Source organism: Oppia nitens, unplaced genomic scaffold (assembly GCF_028296485.1).
Source record: "Oppia nitens isolate AA-2021 unplaced genomic scaffold, nextdenovo-longstitch-racon4-pilon3 scaffold3_pilon_pilon_pilon, whole genome shotgun sequence".
Taxonomy (NCBI): Eukaryota; Metazoa; Arthropoda; class Arachnida; order Sarcoptiformes; family Oppiidae; genus Oppia; species Oppia nitens.
In genome coordinates, this window is record NW_026533221.1 from 5091455 (window position 1) to 5117803 (window position 26349).

The 26349-nt window shown below is 25.4% G+C and overlaps 1 protein-coding gene across 4 annotated transcripts; it reads right to left on the reverse strand.

The window, feature by feature from the left end:
• Positions 1–10752: 10752 nt before the first annotated feature.
• LOC128958820 (cyclin-dependent kinase inhibitor 1C-like) lies at positions 10753–21809 on the reverse strand. Of its 4 annotated transcripts, none has more exons than XM_054304760.1 (4): positions 21559–21809; positions 15954–16030; positions 14002–14723; positions 10753–11341 (listed from the first exon to the last, which is right to left on the reverse strand). In XM_054304760.1, the coding sequence occupies exons 3-4, from the start codon at positions 14636–14638 to the stop codon at positions 11166–11168; spliced, it is 813 nt and encodes a 270-aa protein (XP_054160735.1). In that variant the 5' UTR covers positions 14639–14723; positions 15954–16030; positions 21559–21809; the 3' UTR covers positions 10753–11165. The 4 variants fall into 4 exon arrangements, with proteins under 4 accessions (XP_054160735.1, XP_054160734.1, XP_054160733.1 ...); XM_054304759.1 differs by having other exon boundaries at positions 14002–14741; XM_054304758.1 differs by having other exon boundaries at positions 14002–14750.
• Positions 21810–26349: the final 4540 nt, after the last annotated feature.

Sequence of the window (26349 nt, forward strand, 5' to 3'; positions counted from 1 at the left end):
TTAAAGTGGGAAAACAGTGTCTAAAAACATACTGAACTCACAAACCTAATGATTATTTAAAAGTAAATGCATTTTCATTAGACAGTCATCTGAGAGATGTAAACCAAGATTTATTAATTGTCTGGTCTTACAAATGATGGTTTTGACAAAAATCATTTTCAATGACAACTCAATTAATAATATTATTATCCATCCATTTATTTAAAAAGTTATTTTACTTTTTTATATTTTTAAAAACTTTGGATTTAACGAGTTTTTGTAATTTAATAGTTTGATTTAAAACTATTTTCAGCGAAAAAGCTTTAAAAATTATAAATGACATAAATGTGACATTACATTTTTTATTTATATAATTAATTAAATTATATATAAATTTAAAGGCTACTAAATTTGACAATAACTTTAAGATATCTGTGAATAAGATATAGTATCAGTAAATTACATAATGATATTAATGATTGTCATCATCAGAGCAATTGTGATGAATAAACTTTTATTTATAATATATTTAAAAGTATATAATCTAAATATTTATAAATTTTGATTAATATTAATCTCTCGCTTCTATTTTTTATAATTAAAGTTAAAATACTTGTCTTAGCATTCAATTTTTTATTACACAATTAATTTTAGTTCAAATTTATTAATTGAAATAAAATATTTGTTTATTAACTTATTTTTTATTATTATATTTCAATGAATATTTTATTTAAAGAATTTGAACTTAAATTTTATCAACTTTTGTTGTTTAGAGATGTTTATAAATATTTTTCAAACAAAGTAAAGCTATCAAAATTGATTTGAGATGCAGTGTAAATATTAAATTTTATATAAATTAAGCTTATTTTGAATTACAGTATAATCCATTAAATAGAAAATATGATTAAAAAGATAATAAAATATCTAATATTACTGTATATTATAAGACCAAATTACATGGTTTTAGTTTTTAAAGATATGACTATTAAAATTATGTTTAATATAAATTCCAAGAGTAGGCCAGTATTGGGAATTTATGCTCAGGTATTAGATTTTCTAAAAAACATTCAAACGTTTTGACTAGTGATAGGTATCTGAGCTGAGAAAGAGAAAGGTCTGCCCTATAGGGGTGAGGGGTTTTCGATGAGTCTGAGAGCCGTATCTCTCTTGAAAAGAAATGATAAAATAAGTTGAGGTCAAAAATTAAAGCTATGCTTCGTGTGAGGCCTACAAATATAAACACTCAGTAAATAGGATTGTGATGTTATGCTTAATATGGGTATCAGTGCTTTGAATACCTATATATATATATATATATATATATATATATATATATTATACTGTATATATATAAGTCTATATGAATTATAGTCTGTGACTTACAGTCTGTAAGTTACAGATACAATATCGTCACTAAATTGCTAAACACTGGAGACATATTTTACATTAGCTATCAATTGGTTTTGTCTTTAAAATAAAAGATAAAACATTTTCGTTTATATATAATCATAATAAAAAATAACATATAAATAATTTAAACAGTTTTTTGTTGTAAACTTTTTGTGCGCTCATTTGTTATCGATTTTTGTGATCAGATTTTGATCTCTAGAAAAAAGCAATTAAGAATCGAAAGCGAGAATAAATGATATGTTGATCAAAGTTTTTGTAGCCATTTGTAGTACAAATGTTATAACAATATAAAGCTTATCCACTAAAATAAAAATTAGCCAAAAAGTGAGGCCAATAGGTGTTGAGGCCATCCATCCAAAGGAAGATGAGAGTATGATTTTGCTGCCAAATGACAGCTCCAGTCCTAACAAAAGCGCTTACATTGCTATCAATTTTAAGATGTGAGGGAACAGGTGTTCAGGTGTACATCATTGTAGAGGAAAAGCATTTTATATAATAATAATAATAAGAGTGAAACACAACTATTTATATGCAGTGTTTCGGCAAAATGAGCGCATAAAAGACGAGATGCCAACTAAAAAGCACCGCAAACGCCCATCAGGTGTTAAATAATATATAACTTATATATTACTGCATATCTATAGTACAGTATATACTGTATATATATATCGATACTAAGGCATACATACAATACTGTATATCTCTAGTATTTCTATAGTAATTGATGTTTTGCTAAAAGTCTATGTCACGGATCTTAACAACAATTTGAGTTTTGCACACAATTTTTCGGCACACTTTAAATAATTCACTTTAACTTTTAGAATAGTTTTTCATTCTATTAATATTATATCAAAAATTATTATTTTCTTATATTATAAAAATTTATAACTTTCTAAACTAACTGATAAAATATAATTCAATACAGTATGTCTATCAATGAAAAAAAAGCATAAATATAATAGTAATATCAATTGTGTGATAAAAAATAATGTAGTTGTATCATACAATGAATTTAATTGTAAAATTAAAAAAATAATAAAAGTCAAAATTATTGTTCACTTGTTCCCATATGAATTTATATATTTATATTTATATGTATATATAGTATAATATTATTTAATGATGACTTGTGTTATTTAAATACAAATATTTTTTCAATTTGTATAATACATATCTACTATATAACCGTATAATAACAAAGAAAATCATTTAAAAATCGATTATTGTTTTTACATTACAAATGTTTATCCCATCATAAGTCAAGAAGTTGTCGGTTAGAGTTGGGCTCAAAAATCATTACAAAACCTTAGAAAAGCCTATTATTATTGAGCCGAAAGACGTGTTAATACAGACCGCCCACAACAATGGTTATGCTTATCATAATTTAGATAGACTTTCCCAATAAACAGACGGTTTCAAGTGTGGTAACAATAAAGAAGGATATGAGTCAAAAAAATATTACAAACTTTTATAATATTATCTTTAAAAGACTACATGAGTGCCTATTAAACGAAAACTTAAGTTATATTCTCTATAAATGATATATTGATAATTTTATATAATATCTATAAATTATATCTCATGAGTTACTATAAAATATCAAATAATTATTTATATCTTAACATATAAAAAAATATGAGATATTTTAATAATTGGCAGTGATTTTAGTGCTTCAGAAATACACAACAATGAAACACAAGTTGTTTAATAAACATTGTATATATTGTATAAAATTATTATTTAAATTTCAAAACATCTATGAATTAAATTTTTGTTTTGAAAAGTACGCATAAATTTATATTAACTGACAAAATATTACATTATTGTGTTTATATTGTACATATTATATTGTGTTATTTACATTATTATATTACTTAATTTTTTTTATCGTAATTGCTATATAAAAATACTGTATTAATATTAATTTTTCATTATTATACCAAAAATGATTTATTCTAATTATCAGATAAGAGTTATAAATGATATTATGATATTAATAAATAAATTTTTTATATCAACTAAAAAAAGTCTATTTCAAAAGTACTCGAACAGGATTTTTTACAAACCAAGTTAATAAAATTGAGATAAAATAAATTTATTTATTTATTATTTATGAAATTTCTATCGATATTAAGTATAGTTAATTTATTGCATAATTGTGATTAAAGATGTCATCTCTCAAAAATTTAAAGATCTTGGAATGAAATACTAATCTAAAATACATCAATAGTTATTTGAATATGTTTTGACATTTTTAGTCAAATTATCTAATATTAATATATTAGTTAAAAATTAAATTAATTTTATTTTATAAATTAAATCATTCAATAATTAAATTTTAATTTAAATGCTAAATTAAAGCAAATCATTAACATAATACTGTAAAAATGTCATTTAAACCTATTTGTATCAAATATTTTTTATGAAAAATCTTGTTCACCCATTTTAGAATTAAATTATATTTAAATTCAAGAGACTGTAACAAAAATATCAAAAATGAATGAATTGAAAAACATTTTTGTTAAACATATCGGGCCTCAAAAAATTCAACTTCTTATATAAAGTTAACTCCCCTTTGCCTTCAAATGTTATTTTTGTTTAATACTGTTTTTACATACGGTATAAACTTTATAACATATAATATGATATACAGTATTATATAACAGTTTCCTATCGTATTATATAAATTAAGAAACTCTTACATAAGCGAGATTAGGTATGATTTTCATTTATACAGTATATACTGTATACTAATAGCCTAATAGTTAAACATTTTGCATATTTAAAAAATTGATCAGAAAATGTCAGGAAAATACAAAGGTGTGAGCTTTTAGATATTATGGCCTTTAGGCTAATATTATATCTAAACTACTGTACTGTACTATAACTATTTCAAGGTGTATCATCAATATGTATATTACATAAATTCCTAATTGTATTTTAGACTTAAATTATTTCATTGTTGAAAATAATAAACTTTTGTTTTTTATACGAAGAAAATTAATTATTAAAATTCAATATAATATTTTTTAAAAATATGATCTAATATTTGTCTTATTAAACAGATATCAAAATACTTTATTGAAATACAAACTTTCAATATATACATGATTTTTGTTGGGAAGACATTTGACGCCAAACAAAAAGCCGGTTTTACGGCAAACGACTCAGTGATGACTTTAATTTGAAAGTCTGGTGACGGGTCTCAATGGGTCTCTCCATCTGTAATATCTCAACAACTGTCACGAGAAGTCATTTTATTTAAATTTATTACATTTAATACAAACTCTTTTTCCCATTTAATGACAATTATTTGTTGCTTAACTAATGATTACCCAATAGTATGAACTCGTAATAGTCGTATAATTGCCTCTAACTAATATCGTCTATCATATCAGATACTGTATTACTAATAGTTTTATGTAATAAAAATGTTGTTTATATAGAATAATAACTTTAGTGATACAAATTGTTGAAAAAATAAAGTATTTTTCAGTAATTATTGTTGATTATTGATGATTAGTGTTCATAACATTTGGGTAACATATTGTCCATATGTTATGAAAAAAAAACAAAAGTGTAAATAAATTTATGAATCGCGTGACTAATATTAGTCAAAATGACTTCTCAACCAAATAATGATACTTTCAAAAAGTTTGGCCTAAACTTTATATTATAGTAAACTGTTTTCAAAAGAAATTTAAAACTTTAACAGATTATCACCAAATCGGAAGAAGACTAACGAAAGCTTTAATACAAACACTTTATTTTTGTCCTAAAATGTAAGCGTTTTTAGCATAAAATCTACTTTTTCTGAAAATATGGCAAAAAGAGTACACTTTAAAGTTTAAACTAAATTTATAAATTTAATACTTTAGTATTTTTTCCATTTGAGTATTAATCTAAAAAATACACGTTAATAGTTTAAATCATCAATATTTGTCATCATTTAATACAAATGCAATGCAAATTTAATGATAAAATTCAAATAATTTAGTGTATCATTAAATGTAACAAATATTTATTACGTTAAAATTAATTATATGAAATACATTAATGCTTAATTGCAAATAATTATAATTTGATAATTTATACGATGAAATGTGAGTAAAGCAAATGATGCCAATAATAAGGTCATTATTAGGTACACGCGCTCATCATTATTATATGGCACTCATGTGTACCACTTTAATGATCATCTCTGTCTGTCTGTAGTCTAAAAGTCCGCTAAATTGACCAAAACTTACAGTAAACCTGCAGTACTTGTTATTAAACCTTTGAAAAAATATTCAACATTTTTAATGTATATATAATGTATGTATTTTGTTAGTAGTAAGTAGTCATATATTTTTGAAAAAACTAGTCGACAATTATCGAAAGGGATGACATTCTTGCAAAAAAACAACTCATTTTTCAAAAGATTAGTTAAACAACAAAAAAATAGTTAAAGATTTTCACAAAACAATAAAGAGAGCCGTCATGTCATGTAAAATGATCGGTGATATCGACTACAAGAAGAGGACATCTTTGTTAATATTGTGCATCAAATGCTTTCAACAAAACTGACACAAAGTATTGTGTGAATGTATTTTTTGTATATGTTTTATCTTTGCAATCATTAACATTAACATTAACATTAACATTAACCTTGGTCAATTTTTTGTTGGTTTAATGCCTTAACAAATATTTTTTAGGTTTACTTTTAAAGTACGCCAATATATGTATTAGAAAACAAGTCGCCACTACTTTGTTGTGGACTTCAGTTAAGCTCCTTTTGAAGTCAAAAACGACTGTCTTTTTGATGAATTTTACTGACAAAACTTTTACGGCATTTCTAATATTATTAGTTATGCTAATCTTCACGACCGTCACACTCATTGCTGTCAATTGAAGGAGGGGTCAGACCATAGATATTGACCACAAATGTGTCGCAAAAAAGTATTTCTTTTGGTGCCTAATATAAAATAAAGCAAAGATTTTTGTCCCAAAATTGAATAAACAATTTATTGTCATTACATCAGCTGAACAAATAGGAAATGATTGTAAAAAGATGTATAATATACTGTATATACGCCAATAAATTTATTTAATGCATAATCGTGTAATGACATAAATATAAAGTAAAAACTGTGTAAATATTGCTAAATAAGATATATTGAAAAGATTTTCTATAAAACATATAATTGCAAAAACATAACCAAAAATATGTATTAATATGCACTCAAAAAACAGTGTTTATGTATGTTATTTAAACATGTCATTTGATTTTATAGTCTAAACTATTATTTTTAGTATTGTATGACACAATTATTTTAAGACAAATGAAAATTTAAGTTTAGTCATTGTATTTATAAAAAAAAGTTAAACACATATATAGTCATAGATCTATATATCGTAATAAAATCAATATAATATTTCATAATACATAGCTTTTAGTTTGAAAACAAATTAACTCTATGCCTAGTTATTATACATTTATAATATTTTATCAATTTTGTTATCACTTTCATAGCAAATGATATTATATTAATACTGTATATAATACTACTATACAGTATATGTGTATCAAAAATGCTATTTTAACAGATAGTAAACTCATGGATATGTCAAATGACAACTTAAAACAAGGACTGGATTTTGCCTGAAGTCTAGTAAAAAGAGTAAATAAGGGACTAATCAAACATACAATAAGAGATAATATAAAACAAATGACAACTATTTGAGCAAAAACTTTATATACAATATAAAGATATATAAATAAATGAAAGTCCTCTTAATATTAATAGTTTTAATAGTATTCACTTTTTTCATAGAAATGTAAATATTGTGAAGCAATGCTTGATATGAATGAAATGATTTATTATAACAAACATCTTAACAATGCATTAAAGATAAGCAAACATTTTTTATGATAAATACTTGAGTTTTGCCTCTTTTGGTACTTAAATTACATTGTTTTAAGTTATAATAAATAACACAACAAAATATCTTAACTCATGTCATGAAATACTATACCATTAAAAATTATTTTTTAATACTATGACTTGCAGTCACATAAATATTACAAAGTTTTGAACTATCTTTAACTAATGACATAACTAATAACATTTTTATAGCCAAATATTTTTGACTAACAAACAACAATTCAATTTTTTGAAAGTCATAATTGCAATTCATTGTGTATAACAATATGTTTAGAAACTAATCTTTTGTTATTTTCCATAAAAATGAAATTCAAAATAAAATTATTATCATAAAACATAATTTAATAGCAGAGTAATTGACTATTCATAGTATTTAACAAATTTAAATTACTTTTTATCAGTTGGAAACTTTTAAGCAACTTATTCATTGCAAACTACAGTACAGTTTATGATAAAATTAAATTTTACGCAATAGTTTTTCTTATAATATGATATAATAGCTGTATTAGCTTAACTTATGTATAAAAAATAATATCAATTGTATATAAACACTGTAATGATTGAAATATTATAATTATAAACAAGTTCAATTTTATAAAATGCTAGAATTATTAGAATTTATCCTTGCTTAATTTTATTACCTAATATTTTGTTTGAAGTCAAACATTTTTGATAATGCAATTAAATATCATATTAGAAGTAAATCGATGTATTGGTAGAGTTATTGCCCACTTTCTAAACCTTGGTATATGTAAAAATATATTACACATTGGCCTTTAAGATATACTATAATTATATATCAAATAATATTATAATATTTACTATAATTAAGCAATGATTGCTTTTTAAGCTGTCATTTTTTGGTGCAAATCATTACTTATCGATAAAACATATATAAATTCCCGCCGATATCATGCTTTAATATATGAAGATTAAAAAATACTAATTTTAAGTCAATTAAATGTATGACAAAATAACATATCAATACATTGCGAGCATTTATAACGATTTAATATTAAAGAAATATAAGAAATATAAGAAATTCAAAAATAATTAAATGCTTTAAGAAAAAAATTCCGACAAAACTATTAAAATTTAAATATTTTTAAAATTAATTTAATTACAATTTTATTCCACAAATTATTTGCAATATAAACTTAATAATAATAACAATTTATTTTAATTATCTTAATTATTGTAATTACAACAACTGGTATCATCTGAATGTGAAATGTAATTTATGCTGTTATGTAATTTTATTGATGATTATAAGTTAGCATTAATAAGCATATATATATATATATATATATACATATGTATATACATATATGTTTGATTGTAAACATTTTGCTAAATATGTTTTTATTGTTAAATAACAGACACTAATTATAAGCTACTCTAGTCTTATCCAAATAATATAACTAATGTATTCATTAAAGTCACTGAACTTATAAATATTAAACATCAGTCAAAATAAACTATTAATGAGGTACTGTTCATAACTTACAAAACAAATAATATTTTTATTTGTTTTTTTTAAGTCTAAAAGTTTTCTAATATAATTTTATTTGCTAAAAACATTCATACATTTATATAAATTAATTTTTAAATGTGTTATTACAGCATAATAGTTAAAATTTGTTTATAGAAAATAATATGATTTACCTTATTTTAATATAAATAAAATTATATAAATTAATCACTAAATTGAATAAACTAATAAATTAATTTTTTAGAAATAAAGTAATATAATATTATTGACGGTATTAGAGTTAAGTTTCAATGTTTATTAATATTTTATATAAATTACAGTGATTTATTTTTTATTTACAAATGTATTAAATGATAGGATAATGCAAATAGTGATGAAAAATATCAGTGTATATGTAAAAAACAAATGTAAAGCAAATCAACACTTGATATGCACTTTGCATGAGTTTACAGATTAACTTAGAAATAATGGGCTAATAATAACAGTAATGCTGTTATAATAGCGTGATTTAAATGACTGTCAATACGGTTGTACTGTATATTGCAAACAATTGTAGGCGATATATATATACAGTATATATATATACAATATATATATATACAGTATATATATATACAATATATATATATACAATATAATGAGTGAAACATTGAGTTGGTCGAGAAAATACTACCAGAGCTTTTGATTTGGATTTCATTGTAGTAAAACTTTGAACATATCGGTGCCCAACACATCCTGGTTCACATGTGACTATTCCATAGACAACAAAATCAACACAGAGCTCGTGCCCGTATATACTATCACTAATTGTTTATATACTATAAGAGAGAGAGAGAGAGAGAGAGAGAGAGAGAGAGAATGAGGAACGGATAGACAGGTGACAAACCTAAACCTAAATACAGAAAAAGAAAAGCAGATTTAAGAAAATGAGTGTATAGTGTATAATACTATATGTGCTGCCAGTGCTGGTGATACCGGTGCCCCAGTGCTCAATAGAGAGCTACCAGTGATTCTCTATTGTTATACTTGCAGTTATAATGTGATCACAAATGCTATTCCGGTCTCTCACTGGTTGTGAACACAAAACACACCAAAAGAAAGTATACATCTGTTCCCAAAACACACACCATTTGTATAGTCAAAGACACCAGAGATTTGGCGCTCAATTTCTTTTCACTCCTTTCTCTACTCACACGACACCAACTGTTGAGTCCACTTGAGCTCAATTACCTGAGAGACTGGACCTGTGGTTTGACAATAAAATTATTGGTAAAGTATTGCAACAGGAAATGCAATTAAATTTTAGTCAAATTTTTAAATGAAATGAACCAAGACAATTTTATTTTTTCCATTTACAATCCAATATATATATAATATAATATATTTATGTATATATAATAATAATTTATTTCCATTTCGTTTACAATTATAATAATTTTGTAATCATCTAATAATTTACACAATTTTAATCTTGAATATTATAAAATTGATATACAATTTATCACGAGTGTAGTAGCCATGTCACTTTTATTTTATTTTTTTGTTGTTGTAATAAATGTAAATTTAATAAAATAATAATAAATATAAAATTTTCAAATAAAGCGTGAAAGACGTGAACAAAAGCCAAACTCCTAATAATAATAATAATAATAATTATAATAATTTTATCGTTATTGAAGAGATCGAAATGTTATGACTAGTCGTAAAAAATAACAAAACTATTAATAATAAGCGTTACAAATATTATCAGCCATACAAACACCCCATATATTAGTAATATTAATGTTTTAATAATTTCAGTCATTAATTAATTATATTAAACTACTTTAAAATTAATAAAAAATAAAGACATGATTTGATTAACTTTCTCCTCTTTAAATAATCATATAAGATATGATAATATATAAAATATATAATAAAATATGTGTTTTGTTTTTATAAATAATATCTAAATTATGTATCATATATCAAATGAGAGCAAAATATAAAATATGTATATAATATAGTAATTAATTTAGTCAATGATTTCTTTGGTTAGTATACATAAAGAGATAAATTTAAATCAAAGAAAATTTCAACTTTGTTTTATGTATTAAACTTTATATCTATTGTTATGTTAAATGGATTTGAATGTATTTTTCTGTAACACTTGTTATATATGTATGTATGATGTGTGGGATCAGTAGGTATTGTTATTTAAAAGCAATTAACATGTCTTATACTATGTGTATGTGTCAGTGTTGTTGTGTGTGTTTATGATTATTAGACCGAAGTTCCTGTAGTACTGCCGGTGCTCTGAATGTTTGCTCTCCTCCACCAACAGTGTCATCAACTAAGCACTTGGAGTCACACGAGAGTCACTATGGAGTGGAGTCACTCTCACTACCACTTGGTTTGTCCGCATGAGAAGTGAGAGCAGTTGTGGTGCACTCCGGACGATGTCTTTTGAAGTCTTGTGTTTCAATATCGCTCTCTTTGTGAGACATGACTTGTGCTGAACTCCGTTTCCTTTGAGACTTCCGGTCGACGAAGTAGTCTTTGAGAAATAGACACACAAAACAGTTATTACATTGTAATACATATTACTTATTGAGACCATATAATCATCTATAAACTACTGTATAATATATATGTATATACAGTACATAAGTGATAACATATCATATATTTCGCTAATGTCTTGTCAAACATCGCTTTATATTCATATGAATGTCAATTATTACTAATGTTTTGCCAAATATATCTAATATTAATAATCTATTACATTGTATGCATATAGCAGTTCATTATCTTTTTGGTATATTTTTGTAAATATATATACAGATGGTGTAGATCTGAGATATTTTTTGTTTTGTTTTAATGTATGATTTAGATGGAGAAGAGAGAGAGAGAGAGAGAGAGAGAGAGAGAGAGCTGAGACCTGTTTCTAACATAAGACATAAGGAGTCCTTCATTTTAGGTGTGATTAGACTTCAAGGTTATCCACTCCGAGAGTGTGAGTGTGAGACTGTCAGAAATGACCAAACCTTCAGATTATTACAGAAAAAGTTAGAAAAGTGTAGGCAATGATAGTCATACTTATATTGAGGCAAATGTTTTTCAACACAACTGCATGTGCTGTACAACAAACAGTCCAACAACTGTCCAAATTTGGAGATAGACTGCAATACAATACATACGAATAGGCAATCTTTTTGAAGCAAAAGTTAAACTTTTGTTGAAATATGCCTCTAGTGTTATGTGCAATGCCTGTCCACGAAAGAGCCCAAAATTAAACCCAATATCTCAGTGCTAGTCAAGTGAGTCAGTGTATGGCTGAGCTCTTACTTGAATATAGCTTAAGGAGACATATATTGCCTCACAATTAATTCAAACTCCTTATCAGTTGCCATACAATAAATTAAAAATCTTTTGATTAACAGAACTGAATATTGTTGCATATATTACATAATAATAAAATATAACACAATAAACAAATTAAGATTACTTTGAATATCAATGATTATTCATTATATTGTTATTTCAAGCTATTATTTGTCTTATGATTAATGACTCACAAAACAATCAAATCCCTGAGATTTTATATAAATAATCCATCAATTTATGTCAATCAAATCAAATCAAATCCTTAATCAATTTAATATTAGCTTTATATTAATAGATATTATTTTCATTATTAAAGTCATAAAAAAGTTGAAGTTAAACATATGATGAAATAAATATTTAAATTGTTCAACAATATACAGTATATTAAAACATTAACGTAGATCAAATTAAAAATGCTTATAAATTAATAACACATCAATGTAATTCATTGTAAATATAACAACAAATATATAATTTAAATTTATATAAAAAGTAATGAGTCATATATTTCCTAAATGTATTAAATTTGTAAACTTGATTGTCAAACAAATATAAATGTAGCAATAAATCATTTAAGCTATTTTTATATTACATTTTATATAAATATATAATAAATTATGGAAAGCTCATAAAACAATAACCTATATAAATTTATATATTACTTAGATTTACTACAGTTATAGTTTGATTATACGGTATGTACTGTATATTGTATGCTAAATGATGTTTTCTTTTAAGTATGCGATAATAAATGACATAAATTTAATGTTTAAAAGGAAAATACTGTATTTTTAAAATATATGTTTGATTTAACTATAGTAAAATTATTAAATATACAGTATATTATGGTATATTTAAGTTATATATTTGATAAAATACTATAAATATATTTAGTTAAAAATATATTAAATTAATATCGAAACAAAATCTCTTTTTTAATATCTAAATGTTTTTTAATTTAATTTACATCTAATATAATTGCTTTTATATATAAGATTTTAACCCTATCTATCTCTCAGTTATATTTTATTAATTATGATTCATCTCTTAAAAACTTCACGAAAATATATATAAAAAATATGTGATGAAAATAAATTACTAAAATAAAAAAGCATCTAGGTAGTTTGTTTGTTTTTATAAATACATGATGTTATTGATGCTATAATATTATTATTATTAAATAATATCTAAATAAATTTAATTTTATAAATTATATTATATATATATATACTGTATATATATATATAATGCAATTACTAAAGTTTGCTAACAACATATGTATTTAAAATGTATTTTTTTGGTGTATATAAAAATGTGGGTAAATATAAATATTTGACATAAATTTCAAGCCCAGCGAACAGTCAACTAAATGATAGTTATTAATGAAATGTTAATTTTGGTGATAAAAACGATACACTGTTTTGTCTGAAATGTCTCTCCATATTTGTGGCAAAGATTTTGAAACACAGAGACAGAAATAAATTGATAGGGAGTGAGAGTGAGGCCAACAATTGACAGCAAATTTATTTAAAACACAAAATTGCAGTGAAGGACAATAATTTATAATAAATTATATCTTTAAATATGAATTATATCAATAAAAACATCACTGAAATTAAAGCAAACGAGGAGAGGGAGAGTGGGATAAGGGAGGGAAAGATAGTCATAATTAACGACTTATTAAGAAATGGCAGTTCAAAGTATTGCAATCAAATGTAATGTATTTTTCATAACTAGATATAAGTGGCAATACATTGAATATATTTAATACTTAACAATAGGATTCGTTACTTATTAACTAAAAAACTAATTTAATGTTTGTATAAATACCTGTGATTTGTGTTTGTTTCAACTGATTGACTATTTTAGGCGTAAGACCAGCTCCGGTAGGTTTTTCATTAGATGATGAACTCGGCTTTGGCTGAGAATCAGATGCAATCATAGCAGATGTCGAGTCAACGGTGGTATCTGTGCTGACACTGCTATGTATGGTTGCACTGGTCTCAGGTCGTGGCACAGGCTCTGGTGCAGGCGTTGGTGTTGGTATTGGACTGATAGCTGACTGATGTGACTCAATGGTAGACGACTGGTCATTATTTTTGCATATATTTGTACTAAATTTTTTAAGTTTTGTATCAAAAGTGTTGTCTGATTGAAGATTTAAATTATTGTTAATATGAGACCATTGATAACGAGACTCAGGGCTATTGATGGGCTGTTCACTACTAAAGTCAAAGTTATATCTGTTGCGGTCCTCGTCCTCACACTGTCTGAGCTGTTGTTGGAGATCCCGGTGTGTTTGTTGGTGATCGATATCACCAAACAGTCTTCGACGAACTGATTGCACTCTTTCATTAGATGGCTGGGCATTGGTATCCCTCGGAGGCGGACCATTGCCACCGATATCACGGAAAGCCATTGCAGATACGGTACGATACGGTGGTATCATAAGTGTGCAACGGGTCATCTTCTCTACTATCGATGCAACTCGTAGACAGACGTTAGGAAAAGGCAGCACTGGTCAGGGATGTCAGGGATGTGCCGCATATACTCTAGAGTCGACACTATTTCTTATAAAACTTTTTTGATTAAAGCAATCAATTGAACGAACATATAATAGAGTGAATATTGTCTACAATATGAATGTAATACACGATTCACTCAATTATAGTTGTCTTCAAATACTGAGACTATATTGAGAGCACTTTTATATAATACGGTATACGAGACAACCACTCCCAGTGCTCACGAGACTACAACTAAACTCATAGACAGCACTCCTCTACTCTATATATACGTTAACAACACTTCAACCCAACTCTTAACTGGCCTTAGCTTTCAATAGCACTGGTAGTGACTGCGAGCCCACGGAGTGGACGCATGCGGACTGAGAAGTAGGGATGAGGAGTGAGACATACAGTAGAAGCGATCGGACGGTATTACTGACAAACACCGAGAGAGCAACCGATTCACCCAATGCTGTGAATATGCATTTTAAAGAGTGGGAGACATATACTACTCTACGGTGAGGGGAGAGAGGGGCGCACCACTACCAGACCCGCACAACAAACTAGTTTTATGTTATATTAAGTACAGTATAGCTCATAGTATTAGGATAAGGCATACAATGATAGAAAGGGATCGTCAGATAAAGAGACCAGAGAGAGACCAGGTGTGCACTGTTGGCGACCCGAACCTCTATAATACTCGACTGACAGGTAAACCAAAGGTAAAGGCAATGCACTAAACACTGCACTTGTATGCCATATATACAGTATATGTATATACTGTATATGTGACCCATACATAATAAGGCTATCCTTAAGTCTAACAAAACATTTTATATGAGAAATACTTATCCTTAGACGAGACGACCCAACACTAACACACACTTTGGACTTAGTTGTGGTACTAATGTATACCCCATAGCCTTTGGCTGCCCTTTTGTCTCCCACTCCCCACTCGTGCCATACTATTAAAGCTTATTAATAAAATTAATCGTGACTTACCAGTGCATCAATCGATAGGACCATCACGAGTCATATTATATAAGTTTATTAATATGTGTTTTGAATGAGAAGAGATAGAGAGATAGATAGATAGATAGATAGATAGAGAGAGAGAGAGAGAGAGAGAGAGAGAGAGAGAGAGAGAGAGAGAGAGAGAGAGAGAGAGAGAGAGAGGATAATTATTGTTAATAACAATTGATATGTTGAGGATCGGGACATCCTATTTTAATGTCACGCATTTCTCTTATTATTTACTTATTAATACATAAATACCTTAATATCAGACGTTTTGTTTCAATCGGTTGGCGTCCCTCACAGTCCCTTCAATTGCAGTGATTTGTAGACAAACTCTGTAACGATTGTTATATAATTTTTATTATACGTTTAGCATCTCAAGGCATACTCTATACTAATACTGTAGTAATAAACTTATGTAAATAAAGTGATGCCATTTGAATATCAATAGGTTTTCATTCATACAATCATTGTAATTACATTAGTTTTAATATATAATATTAGATATAAATATAAAACAAAGTCATTAAGATTTAATTAAAAATAATAATAATATCATTTAATAATACATACATATATACTGTAAATATAATTATTTTTTGTATAGTAATTGTCTTTTATTTAAAAATAGTAATTATATTAAACTTACAAAAAAACTTTATTAAATCAATTCGTTGAGATTCTTATATTATTATACAAATAATAGTAAACTTATGCCCAAACAAAAAATAATTTAACATTAATAAATAAAATGAAAAATTTGAACTTAAATGATGTTTAAATATTTATAATAAAAACATGTATAATAAAAAGTAAAAATATTAGATAAAATATTTGCATTTAATTGACTACATATCAGATATTTGTGTATAAAATGCAAATCATATAAATTTATACAAAAAAATAATTTTGAAACAAAACACAACACATACACACATTCAACATTGCAATGAATTGAATGCAAAACAATATTAAAAGTTGTTTTTAGTCGAGAATTGGTTTGAATGCACAACAGTTTTTTAGTATTAATAATAGTGAAAATTTTGATAAATATATATATATATAAAAAATTCAAAAATATATAATTATGTGCATTGATTGGATGCAAGTGTTGTCATGTTATGTGATGTGCACTTGTTATTAAATTGGGTTATATTATATAATACTATATATGGTATATAATTCATATACATATAAATAAATATATATATATAGTGTATGTGTATGTCTGGTATCTCTTGACAAAACCGTTGCTGAACCCGATCCTCAAGAGATCATTAACGGTCTTCACATTATTTGCAATACGTTTTTCAAATTTGTTTCAATCTATTCACTGATACGTCGAAAGCGATTCAAATGTGTATATTAAATGAGAGTTTACATAACGATTCACAGATATACTATATAGTACTGTATATACAGTATTATAGTTATATAATACTCAATGTTTTGCACAATATGTGTATATTATGTACGTGTGTTTGATAAGAGGCGTAAGTCATTGCAGTGCAAATTGCCGCTGTTTTCTGCTATATTGCAATACATAACTTTTTACTGTATTTTTGTAACTTTTGTTTGTTAATAATTTTGTGTTGAATATATTTTACATACGTATGCTTTATTTTTTATATAATAAGTATTACATTGTAAAAATCAACAGCAGCTATATATAATCATATACAGTATTTTATGTATTATACAATATATACTGTATATATAGTATTCATAGCAAACTTGTATTACAAACAACACGATAAAAACAATTTATAAGTTAAACACTTGAAAATTTTTATATACTGTATTATTTTCTGGTAGTTACTATTATTTATTATTTCAATGCAACTAATGGTACCAAATGCTTGTGTCAATTATCATCTGATTGGAGACCATTTAACAGGAAATGGCAAACATTGAGATTCTTGAAACACAAACTCAAACACATAAATGTTGGGAACAAACAGCTCAAGAATTACAGCAATTCTTGACTACATTTATGATAAGTGTTTCCTGTGTTATAGTTATTGAACAACTGTATGATAACTGAACATTAATAAGGGTTTGATATTATACAGTAATTACCAAATAATAGCCTAAACAATACTCACTGATTAACTCGTATTCATTTATCAAAGCATTTTCTTATATTTAGACAATAATTGTGTATTTAACTTATGTTTGGTTAACTTATTTAACAGTATTATAAAGTACAGTACAACTAACAAAACCTTAAAGTAGAGAAAAAGTGTGACAAAAATAGCCAAACATTTTTTAATGGTTTCTAATATTCTCATTTAAAAACAATAGCATTTGTTAACAAAAAGTATTTAATTCATTCATGCAATATAATGGTTATTATAGTAAAAATGAAAGATTGAATTGAAAAATGCGGGTAAATTCAAGAGACATATGTCTAATGGTATGGATCCGAGTGTATGATTAAGATGTGAGTACTTTATGAGGTAGTCTATGAAACATATGTTTGTTAGGATTATAACAAATAATTTATGTATTTGACCGGCATTTTAACAATATTTTGTTTGATTGCCCAAAACAGTCTAATGTTATGATGTGTCATAACTTTTATTGAGGGCTTAACCATTAAAATATAGCACTCCATATATCTCTCTTTATGTTTCATTAGTTGAGCACATAGATCCCAGTGATGATAGATTATTGATCAACAGTTGGACACATGTACTGTATTATAACATATACATTATTTTGAGTATATCCAGTATAGTTATTTTATATGCCGGAGCATTAGTCAGTCCACTCTACGCGTGCCAAATGGTGTATTATTTTTCAGAGCCACACAAACAACCAATAGTCTCCAATTTAGCTGATTGTGCTTAACTACTAGTGCTCACTGCAAATGCCATTCTCTATACCATAGCTGAGAACACTTCAGGTGTGAGAATAAGAAACAATTGATTCTCGAAAACAACATTTTTTAAGTCAAGCATATACTATGACTTCCTTTCTCTCCATACATATAACTACACCAATATATACTGTATATACAAATATATACTGTATATAAGTATACATATGTAGTACTGTATATACCTTTCCGGTGTTTAAATAATAAATACATCTTTTTTGTCATTATATGAGTTACTATTGTTTACAAGTAAAACAACTTTTCGTATTGTTATTTAAGGTTTGGCTCCAAAAGGTTTGCAAAAATGATGAAAAATAATTTAACTTTTTTTTATAAGACCTTGAAAAGTAACGACTTTTTTAAATATAATAATTTTATTTAATAAAATTTAATAGGAATTCAATCAGAGAATGTGTTTTACATAAAACAGAACTTTTCTAAATAAAAAATAGTCTTCAAAATGAGATTTCATTGTTTTATTTTTCAAATGTCCAAACTTTTTAGTTTACTATCTCTTTGTGCTTCAGGCATAGTCTCATAGTTATGGCATGAGTTCACATAAAACACATTATATTGTATGTAATACCTGTAACATAATCATTGGTAGTAATCATAAGAGATAATATTAATGAAAACCTCCCCTTTATTTCTAACCTAATAATTGTATTGTTCTTTGTCTTCAAAAATATATTATTTAGTAAAATATTTGAAATTATATAATTTTTTAAAATGTAATAATACATATAAATAATATACAAATATTGATGATTTGTTATTTTAACTATATTTTTGTTATAAAATACCTAATTTTATATAATATTATTTGACTGGTCTTTGTTTTCATGTATTTGACTCTTTTAGATACAGAAAGAAAGAAAGAAAGAAAGAAAGAAAGARAGAGAGAGAGAGAGAGAGAGAGAGAGAGAGAGAGAGAGAGAGAGAGAGAGAGAGTTGTGGTTTGCGGATACAGAGATTGTAATTTCAGTGGTTTATTGTTTAAGACATCTAATTAATATACAGTATTACAGTAGTGTTGTATACACTATAATGATGTTTAAAAGTGGAACCACATGTTTTGATTGAACACATGTATGTTATAATGTATGTCAATAGACTGTATCTTATATACTGTTTATAATAGTTGGTTGTGTTTCAAGTATTTGATCCGTTTATTATAAAATATAATAGTATTGTATAAATATATAAATTAACTTAAAACAAAAAATAAATTTAAAATAACTTATAAATTTGTCAATAAAATTATTATTTGAAATTAATCAATCTATATATTTAAAGTAAATTAGATCAACAAATATTAAATCCTATATTAAAGAATATTCTGCTTTTAGTCGATACCATACAACTGTCCACTCGAGCACATCATTGCTTTTTTGAAGATTGTTATCAAACACCTGCTTTTTCCCGTAAATAAAATCTCCGTAAATCTCATTTGTGTGTCCGCACACCCGCTCAACACCCGTTCCACAATATATATATGAATTAAGGTTTATAGGTTTTGGTCAATGGATTTAATATCGTCCACTCAATTGACTCTTTGTTTAGGCAATAATACAATTTATCGGATTTATCATTTCATTGATGTCTCATATCAGCTGACCATAAGTTGATTCACCAGTTTTTAAGTGTGCTGTGAATCAGTTCAATATCACAAATCATATACCATACTAACTAAAACAGTAAAGTGGGAGTCATAAAGGACATACAGTTATAGATAGGACTGTTGTGTCGCCGATTGACTGCCAGACCGATAATTCGCACGTTTTTCAACACTAGTATTGCCTACAAAGCGTTTGGATGTTTGAGTCAACTGTTTTGGGCATTACTTATAATCTAATCAAAGATCGCATCACATCTGTGAAAGTATAGAGTGATGTGAATGAGACAAACACTGAATCAATGACCGGATGGCCACTTAAAGTAATGGTGCGACCATTCATTGCATTAATATTGGCCTCAAAATATACAATACTGTATATATATATAACCCATAACTAGTGAGTTGTGTCGACACGAAATACATTGATACCGAGTTTATATTATTTGATTGTAATGCAAGCGTGAAATGCTTAAACACATTATGGGAAATAATATATTATGGATGCACTCAATATGTTATGAATCAGTGATGTGTTGGCGTTTGGTCCGCAAAATATATAACTAATGGCAGTGGACTATAGTTTTTAAAATTATTTGATGAGATGTGAGCTCAAAACAACAGGCCTTCATTTAGTTTGTATTGTATGGACAGTACAGTATATAACAGCATATATACAGATGTGTTGCAATTTATAGCCATCTGCTAACCGCCTCAACAAACAATACTATTAATTTAAAGTTAATTAAAATACAGACCACTATTCATCCCAATTCTTTACTCTTGTATGATTAGTAGTTCACCATTTTTAGGTGAACCCCAAAAACACACAAACTATGCACACATTTAATTGAAATCTCAGTTTTATTAGATATAGAGAGATAGTAATAGTAAAGTAAAACACATGCACATCATGAGTGGGATCAACACCGGGCCTATGGGTGCCCAATTGGCATCATATTTGTGCCAACTCTAACTCTAAGTTAACATTTGTTTGTATACTTATGTCATAAACTCCAGGTTTACTTCACATTGAAAAAGGCATAAAACAAAAGTAAAAGTTAATTACTTTAGGAAATATGAGAAGACTTTTGAAAATAAGAAAAGTCAAGTCAAGGCCTTTAAAGTCGACAAAAATTGTTTCACTCATATTATATACAGTATTGTAAATGCCAGTCATTATCCGACAAATATTTTCAAATATTAAACATCAAATTTTTTATATTATTGATAAGAGTTAAAAGAAAATAGAATATAATCAATAAAACCAATATTATATTAAAATCAAATTTTTCAGTTTTTAAATAGTATTTGATTTAAAAAAAGAAGAAAATAATAGAGGATTCAAGTGTTAGAAAAATACATACATTGTGTTAAATCGGTACAAATATTTCTTTAACTATAATTTGTGATCAAAAAAAATTTGGTATCTTTTATGTCGTCCGCCACTCCAGACTTGTTAAGTTATACAACAAATGTTGAATGAGTTTAATGGCACTAAAAATTATTATTTAGTGAACCACTCTTTAAACACCAATTTTTATTTAAATTTAAGAGACAATTGACTGCATTTCAATAAGTTAACACTTTTTTAAAAATAAAATAATTGTGAAAAAAATCACGCAATACATAAAAGCCATTTTATATATTCAATAGATAATAAAAAAAGGAGTGACTAATGATTTAGTGATTGTGTGAATAAATGGTGTTAATTATAGTTTGACTAATGAAAAAAAAACAGTTGACTTTGCATTTATTGTCACACAATTTCATATTAATTTTATTATTGATGATTTAAATGATAATTTATCTTTTTATATAAATAAATATTTTTGAATATAAAGTTCTTTAACGACTAAAATATGAAATAACAATAGTTATTGAAAAATGTTATTGAAGTTATTGAAGGAGTTATTTAAATGTTAAATCAATTTGAAATGATGTCTTAAAAGACATTTATAGAAAATTTATGATTGATATCACTATTTGAATGTTATTTTTAAATGATGTCAACGCTCGTAGACAATGGTTGGCAATGGAAATGGATGTTAAATGTTGTATAAAAATTTTCATTTCAATGTCATATTTAATAGCGAATTGAAGTTAAAATGATTATTTTTTTGTTGATCATAAACTAAACACAAAAAAGTTATATCAAATGTTTTAGAAATGATGGGTCTAATAAAAACTTCTTTATGTGTTTTTTTTAAATATAATTATAATAATATATCAAATATATGTATAGCCTATGTGCTGATATAAAAAACCGTTAGTTGTAGGGTTAAAATTATATAGCGTTAATTAACTATAAAATTTAGTACTTTATGTTTATGTTTGTATAATAAATTGATATGCAATCAAATCAACACATATAATATAAACGTACGTCAGAAGTGTGTCTCATATTTACTATTATTTTTAATATGACTTTTTTGAATTTACTGTTTATTTACTTCAAACAATTAATTGTGTATATATTAAGTGCCACAAAAAACCGTTAGTTATACAATAAAGCTACAGGTGTTTGCAAAGGTGAAAGAGATTTTTATTAATTATTATTTATATTGATATTAAATAATTTTCTAAAAGTGAAAATCTCTCAATAATAATAATAAAGATTACAATATTATTATAACAATCCATTGAAGTGTTTAACTGTTTTAGGAGTAATATTAATATAAGTTATATTATATAACGTTTACATTTATTTACTATTACTAATACAGTGTAACCATTAATGTAATTAATATCTCGCTGTTGAGCGCAAAAACTAAACCTATAATAAACATACAGTAATATTAAATGTATAACACATAACCCTTGTATTCAACAGTAATTATAATCACTATTACAGATATTTAAGTTTTATTATTAGCATTAAATGAATATACAGTATAAATATATTATTAAATTAATATCATAATGCAGTTGAGCTCTACTTATCAATTGTTATTTAAATATTTTATTTACTTTTAAGCTAAAATAACATTATTGTTTAACATTTTCTAAACTATGATATTTCCCAGTTAGACATTAAACACTGGTTACTAACTTTATATTAATAATATTGCTTTGGTTACCAAATTAAGTGTTGACACAAAATGTTTTTTATATTAAAAAGAATGCATTTTATAAATATAGGTGTTTAGAGTAAATATTTTTCAATAAAAATTACTTTTAACTACTATTACCCGTTAGCACTATATTACAGAATAACTATGCAATTATAGTACAGTATTTGCATATAAGGTTAACACTTATTATTATTATCGATAGCTTTTACTTTTAATTGCCAACGCCTACACATATTTTATATAAATAGTAATACAAAAGGATATAGTAATTAATTTTCATAGATAAGTAAATTTCTAATAAAATGTTTTTTTTCATATAATTTATACAGTTGTCAGATTTTTTAATGTAGTTATAAAAATTATATCAAATCTAATATGAATTGTTATTATATTATATTAGTTTTAAAATATTTGCATTAATTTTGAATTTATTATTATATATTGACACAAAATTATACAGCATTATTTTGACTTTAAAATATGGTACTTATAATAAATATTAACCATAAATCAAAACATCAAAAATATTTAAATAACTAATGATTTTTAAAAATATTAATTATTTATAGTGTTATTATTTTATGTTTAAACATTTAACTTAAAGTATTTAATATATAAAAATTTTAATAAATAATGTAAAACTAGGTTTAAGTAAATACTGTCATAATAACACAAAAAATTATCTGAAATGTTTGAATTTTTAAAATTATGATCTATAATATTCAATCTCTGTATTTATTGAAAAATTCATATTTATTAGAAATTTATTTAATCAGTTAATTTTTTCTTTATTAGACAGTATATCATAAAATGATTTTAATTTTGAGTCAGACATTGCATTAAATGACAAAATTATTCAAAAATTTTGAATTAATTATCGGTTTATAAACTCGTTATTCTGGGCTCGACTTTAGAGATAAAAGATTCATTAAAAATAAAATTAAAAACTATCTTTTGATAAATTTGAATATATTTTTTTGTTTCTTAAATAACATTTATGTGCGCAAAGTATTGGGCGGAGAGCAGACAATCTTATCACTTGAGAAGCCCTTTAGGAATGGGTTTCGCTTTTCTATCAAAAACTTATAAATTAAATCAGTTTTGCTTTTCATTGCTTATGATAGGTCTTCGTTAATATTTATACTTTTGTTTTTCAGTAAGGATTCAATGGTTTTTTTCAAGACAACTGTTAGCTCAGTATTGCTCATGAAAAAGGTGTGTATTTTAAAATGCTATGAATTATATGTTTTTCATTAAACAATTGCCCGAAAAGTGGACGCAGAGTATAAACTTAAAAAGTTCGTGCCTTTGAATTATAATTACAATTATTATTCACATATTGTTAACAATAATATGAATCTCATCTATAAACAGATGTAGTGTTTATTTTGAGACCAATTTATTACATTACAGCTGCCAATGAATTTATTCAATTTTTTATGGTTTCATTTACAGTATTTAATTAATAGATCCATTTTTGTGACAATATCTTTATGAATATGTATAGAATTTTTATATATATAGGAATACGATATACAATAATTGGTCAATAAAAACATTTTCTCATATCTATCGTAACATGAATGCAGTAAATAAAGGCAATGTAGGGTTGTGTGAGAAAAATAAATATTCAATAAATTGTAAAAATGCACAGCAATTGAAACCAATTACTTAGTTATATTGATTTGCAAAAGTATATTGAATCTCATTGTATAGTGATTTATAAATATATATATTATTTGTAATTTTCAAATATAATTTGTGTCAGTGTTAATATTTATTGGCCATTCAATATATCCACAAAAATAAAAAAGTATACAATAAATAAAATAAATGAATGAAACAGAAAGTGTCTATAAATAGTGCAATAAATGTGTTTCAATTGACTATTTCTAAAAACAGGTGAGAATTTTTTGTAAAAATAATTTTTTATGTAATAATACAAACATTTTACACAACAAATGTGAATAAGTTTTATTTTTGAAGTAATCATTACAGACACAGTCGGTCCACAATAGGAAACCAACATTTTTTAAAGCTATTTATGTGTTATTTCCTTCAGTCAAACTCCATGTGCTTTACAGTCACTGAGACTAAAAATTGCTCAAAAAAGGAGATACTCTAAGAGGTTGTAAAATAAGATAAAATTGAAATTCCTTTAAATTTTCAGTTAAAATAGCAATAATTTTAAGGTTTTTCAATGATTTGTTGGTCAGACAAACATAAATTTATTGATCTTTTATGTTACGGATATCTACAGTATTGCATATAATTTTAATACAAGTGTTTAGTAAACAATTTTCTTATAAAGTCAAATGTGAAATTAAACTAAATACCAATAAACTATTGTCTCAAATAATTATTATTTATAGTAACAATAATGTAATTTATATATACAATGAAACTCAAGTACAGTAAATGATTGGGGAGTGGGAGCTATTGTGGGTCAGAGAATGTTTGTATTTGAGAGCCACAAGTGCCACAGCTTTGGGTGGTCTGCCGTACAAACGGTAGTATTCCCGCTGTCTTTAAGGCGCTTTCATGTCATAACGTTTAGTATTTGCTTGAATGGAGATAAAGTTGAGATGAAATGTCATATTATGATAGACTTTGATTTATATTTGTATGTCATTTAGAGAGTAAAGAGATAGAGAAAATGTGAGATAAGACTTTGCAATATACAGTATTTACTGTAGTTTTTATTTTATAGATTCATAATTTCAATGTCTTAACTGCTATAATAACCACTTGACTCACACAACTCTTTTCCATTAAATATTTGAAAATATTTTTATCTCCATATATTAATATTGTATACTTATAGAAGTAAATCATGAGTTTAATAATTTTAAAGTAACTGATAATTAGGAAACAATTTTATTTAATTATTTAGTTTTTATAATACATTATTTTATATAATAAAAAATTTATATATAATGTATTAAATCTATAAAGTGATCAAATGTCACGTTTCGAAAATCCATTAAAAACATAGTACGCGAAAAAATTTATAGCAAATTTAGTTTAATATAAATAATATATAATTTTATATATGATATATTTATATATAGTAATATTACATAT

What these genes read in the sequence shown, in the direction of transcription:
- LOC128958820 (XM_054304760.1), bottom strand. Translation starts at nt 14,638, where the DNA reads ATGACCCGTTGCACACTTATGATACCACCGTATCGTACCGTATCTGCA. An exon ending in GAAACAAACACAAATCACAG is followed by an intron (nt 11,342 to 14,001) that starts GTATTTATACAA and finishes TATTTCTCAAAG; the next exon opens with ACTACTTCGTCGACCGGAAG.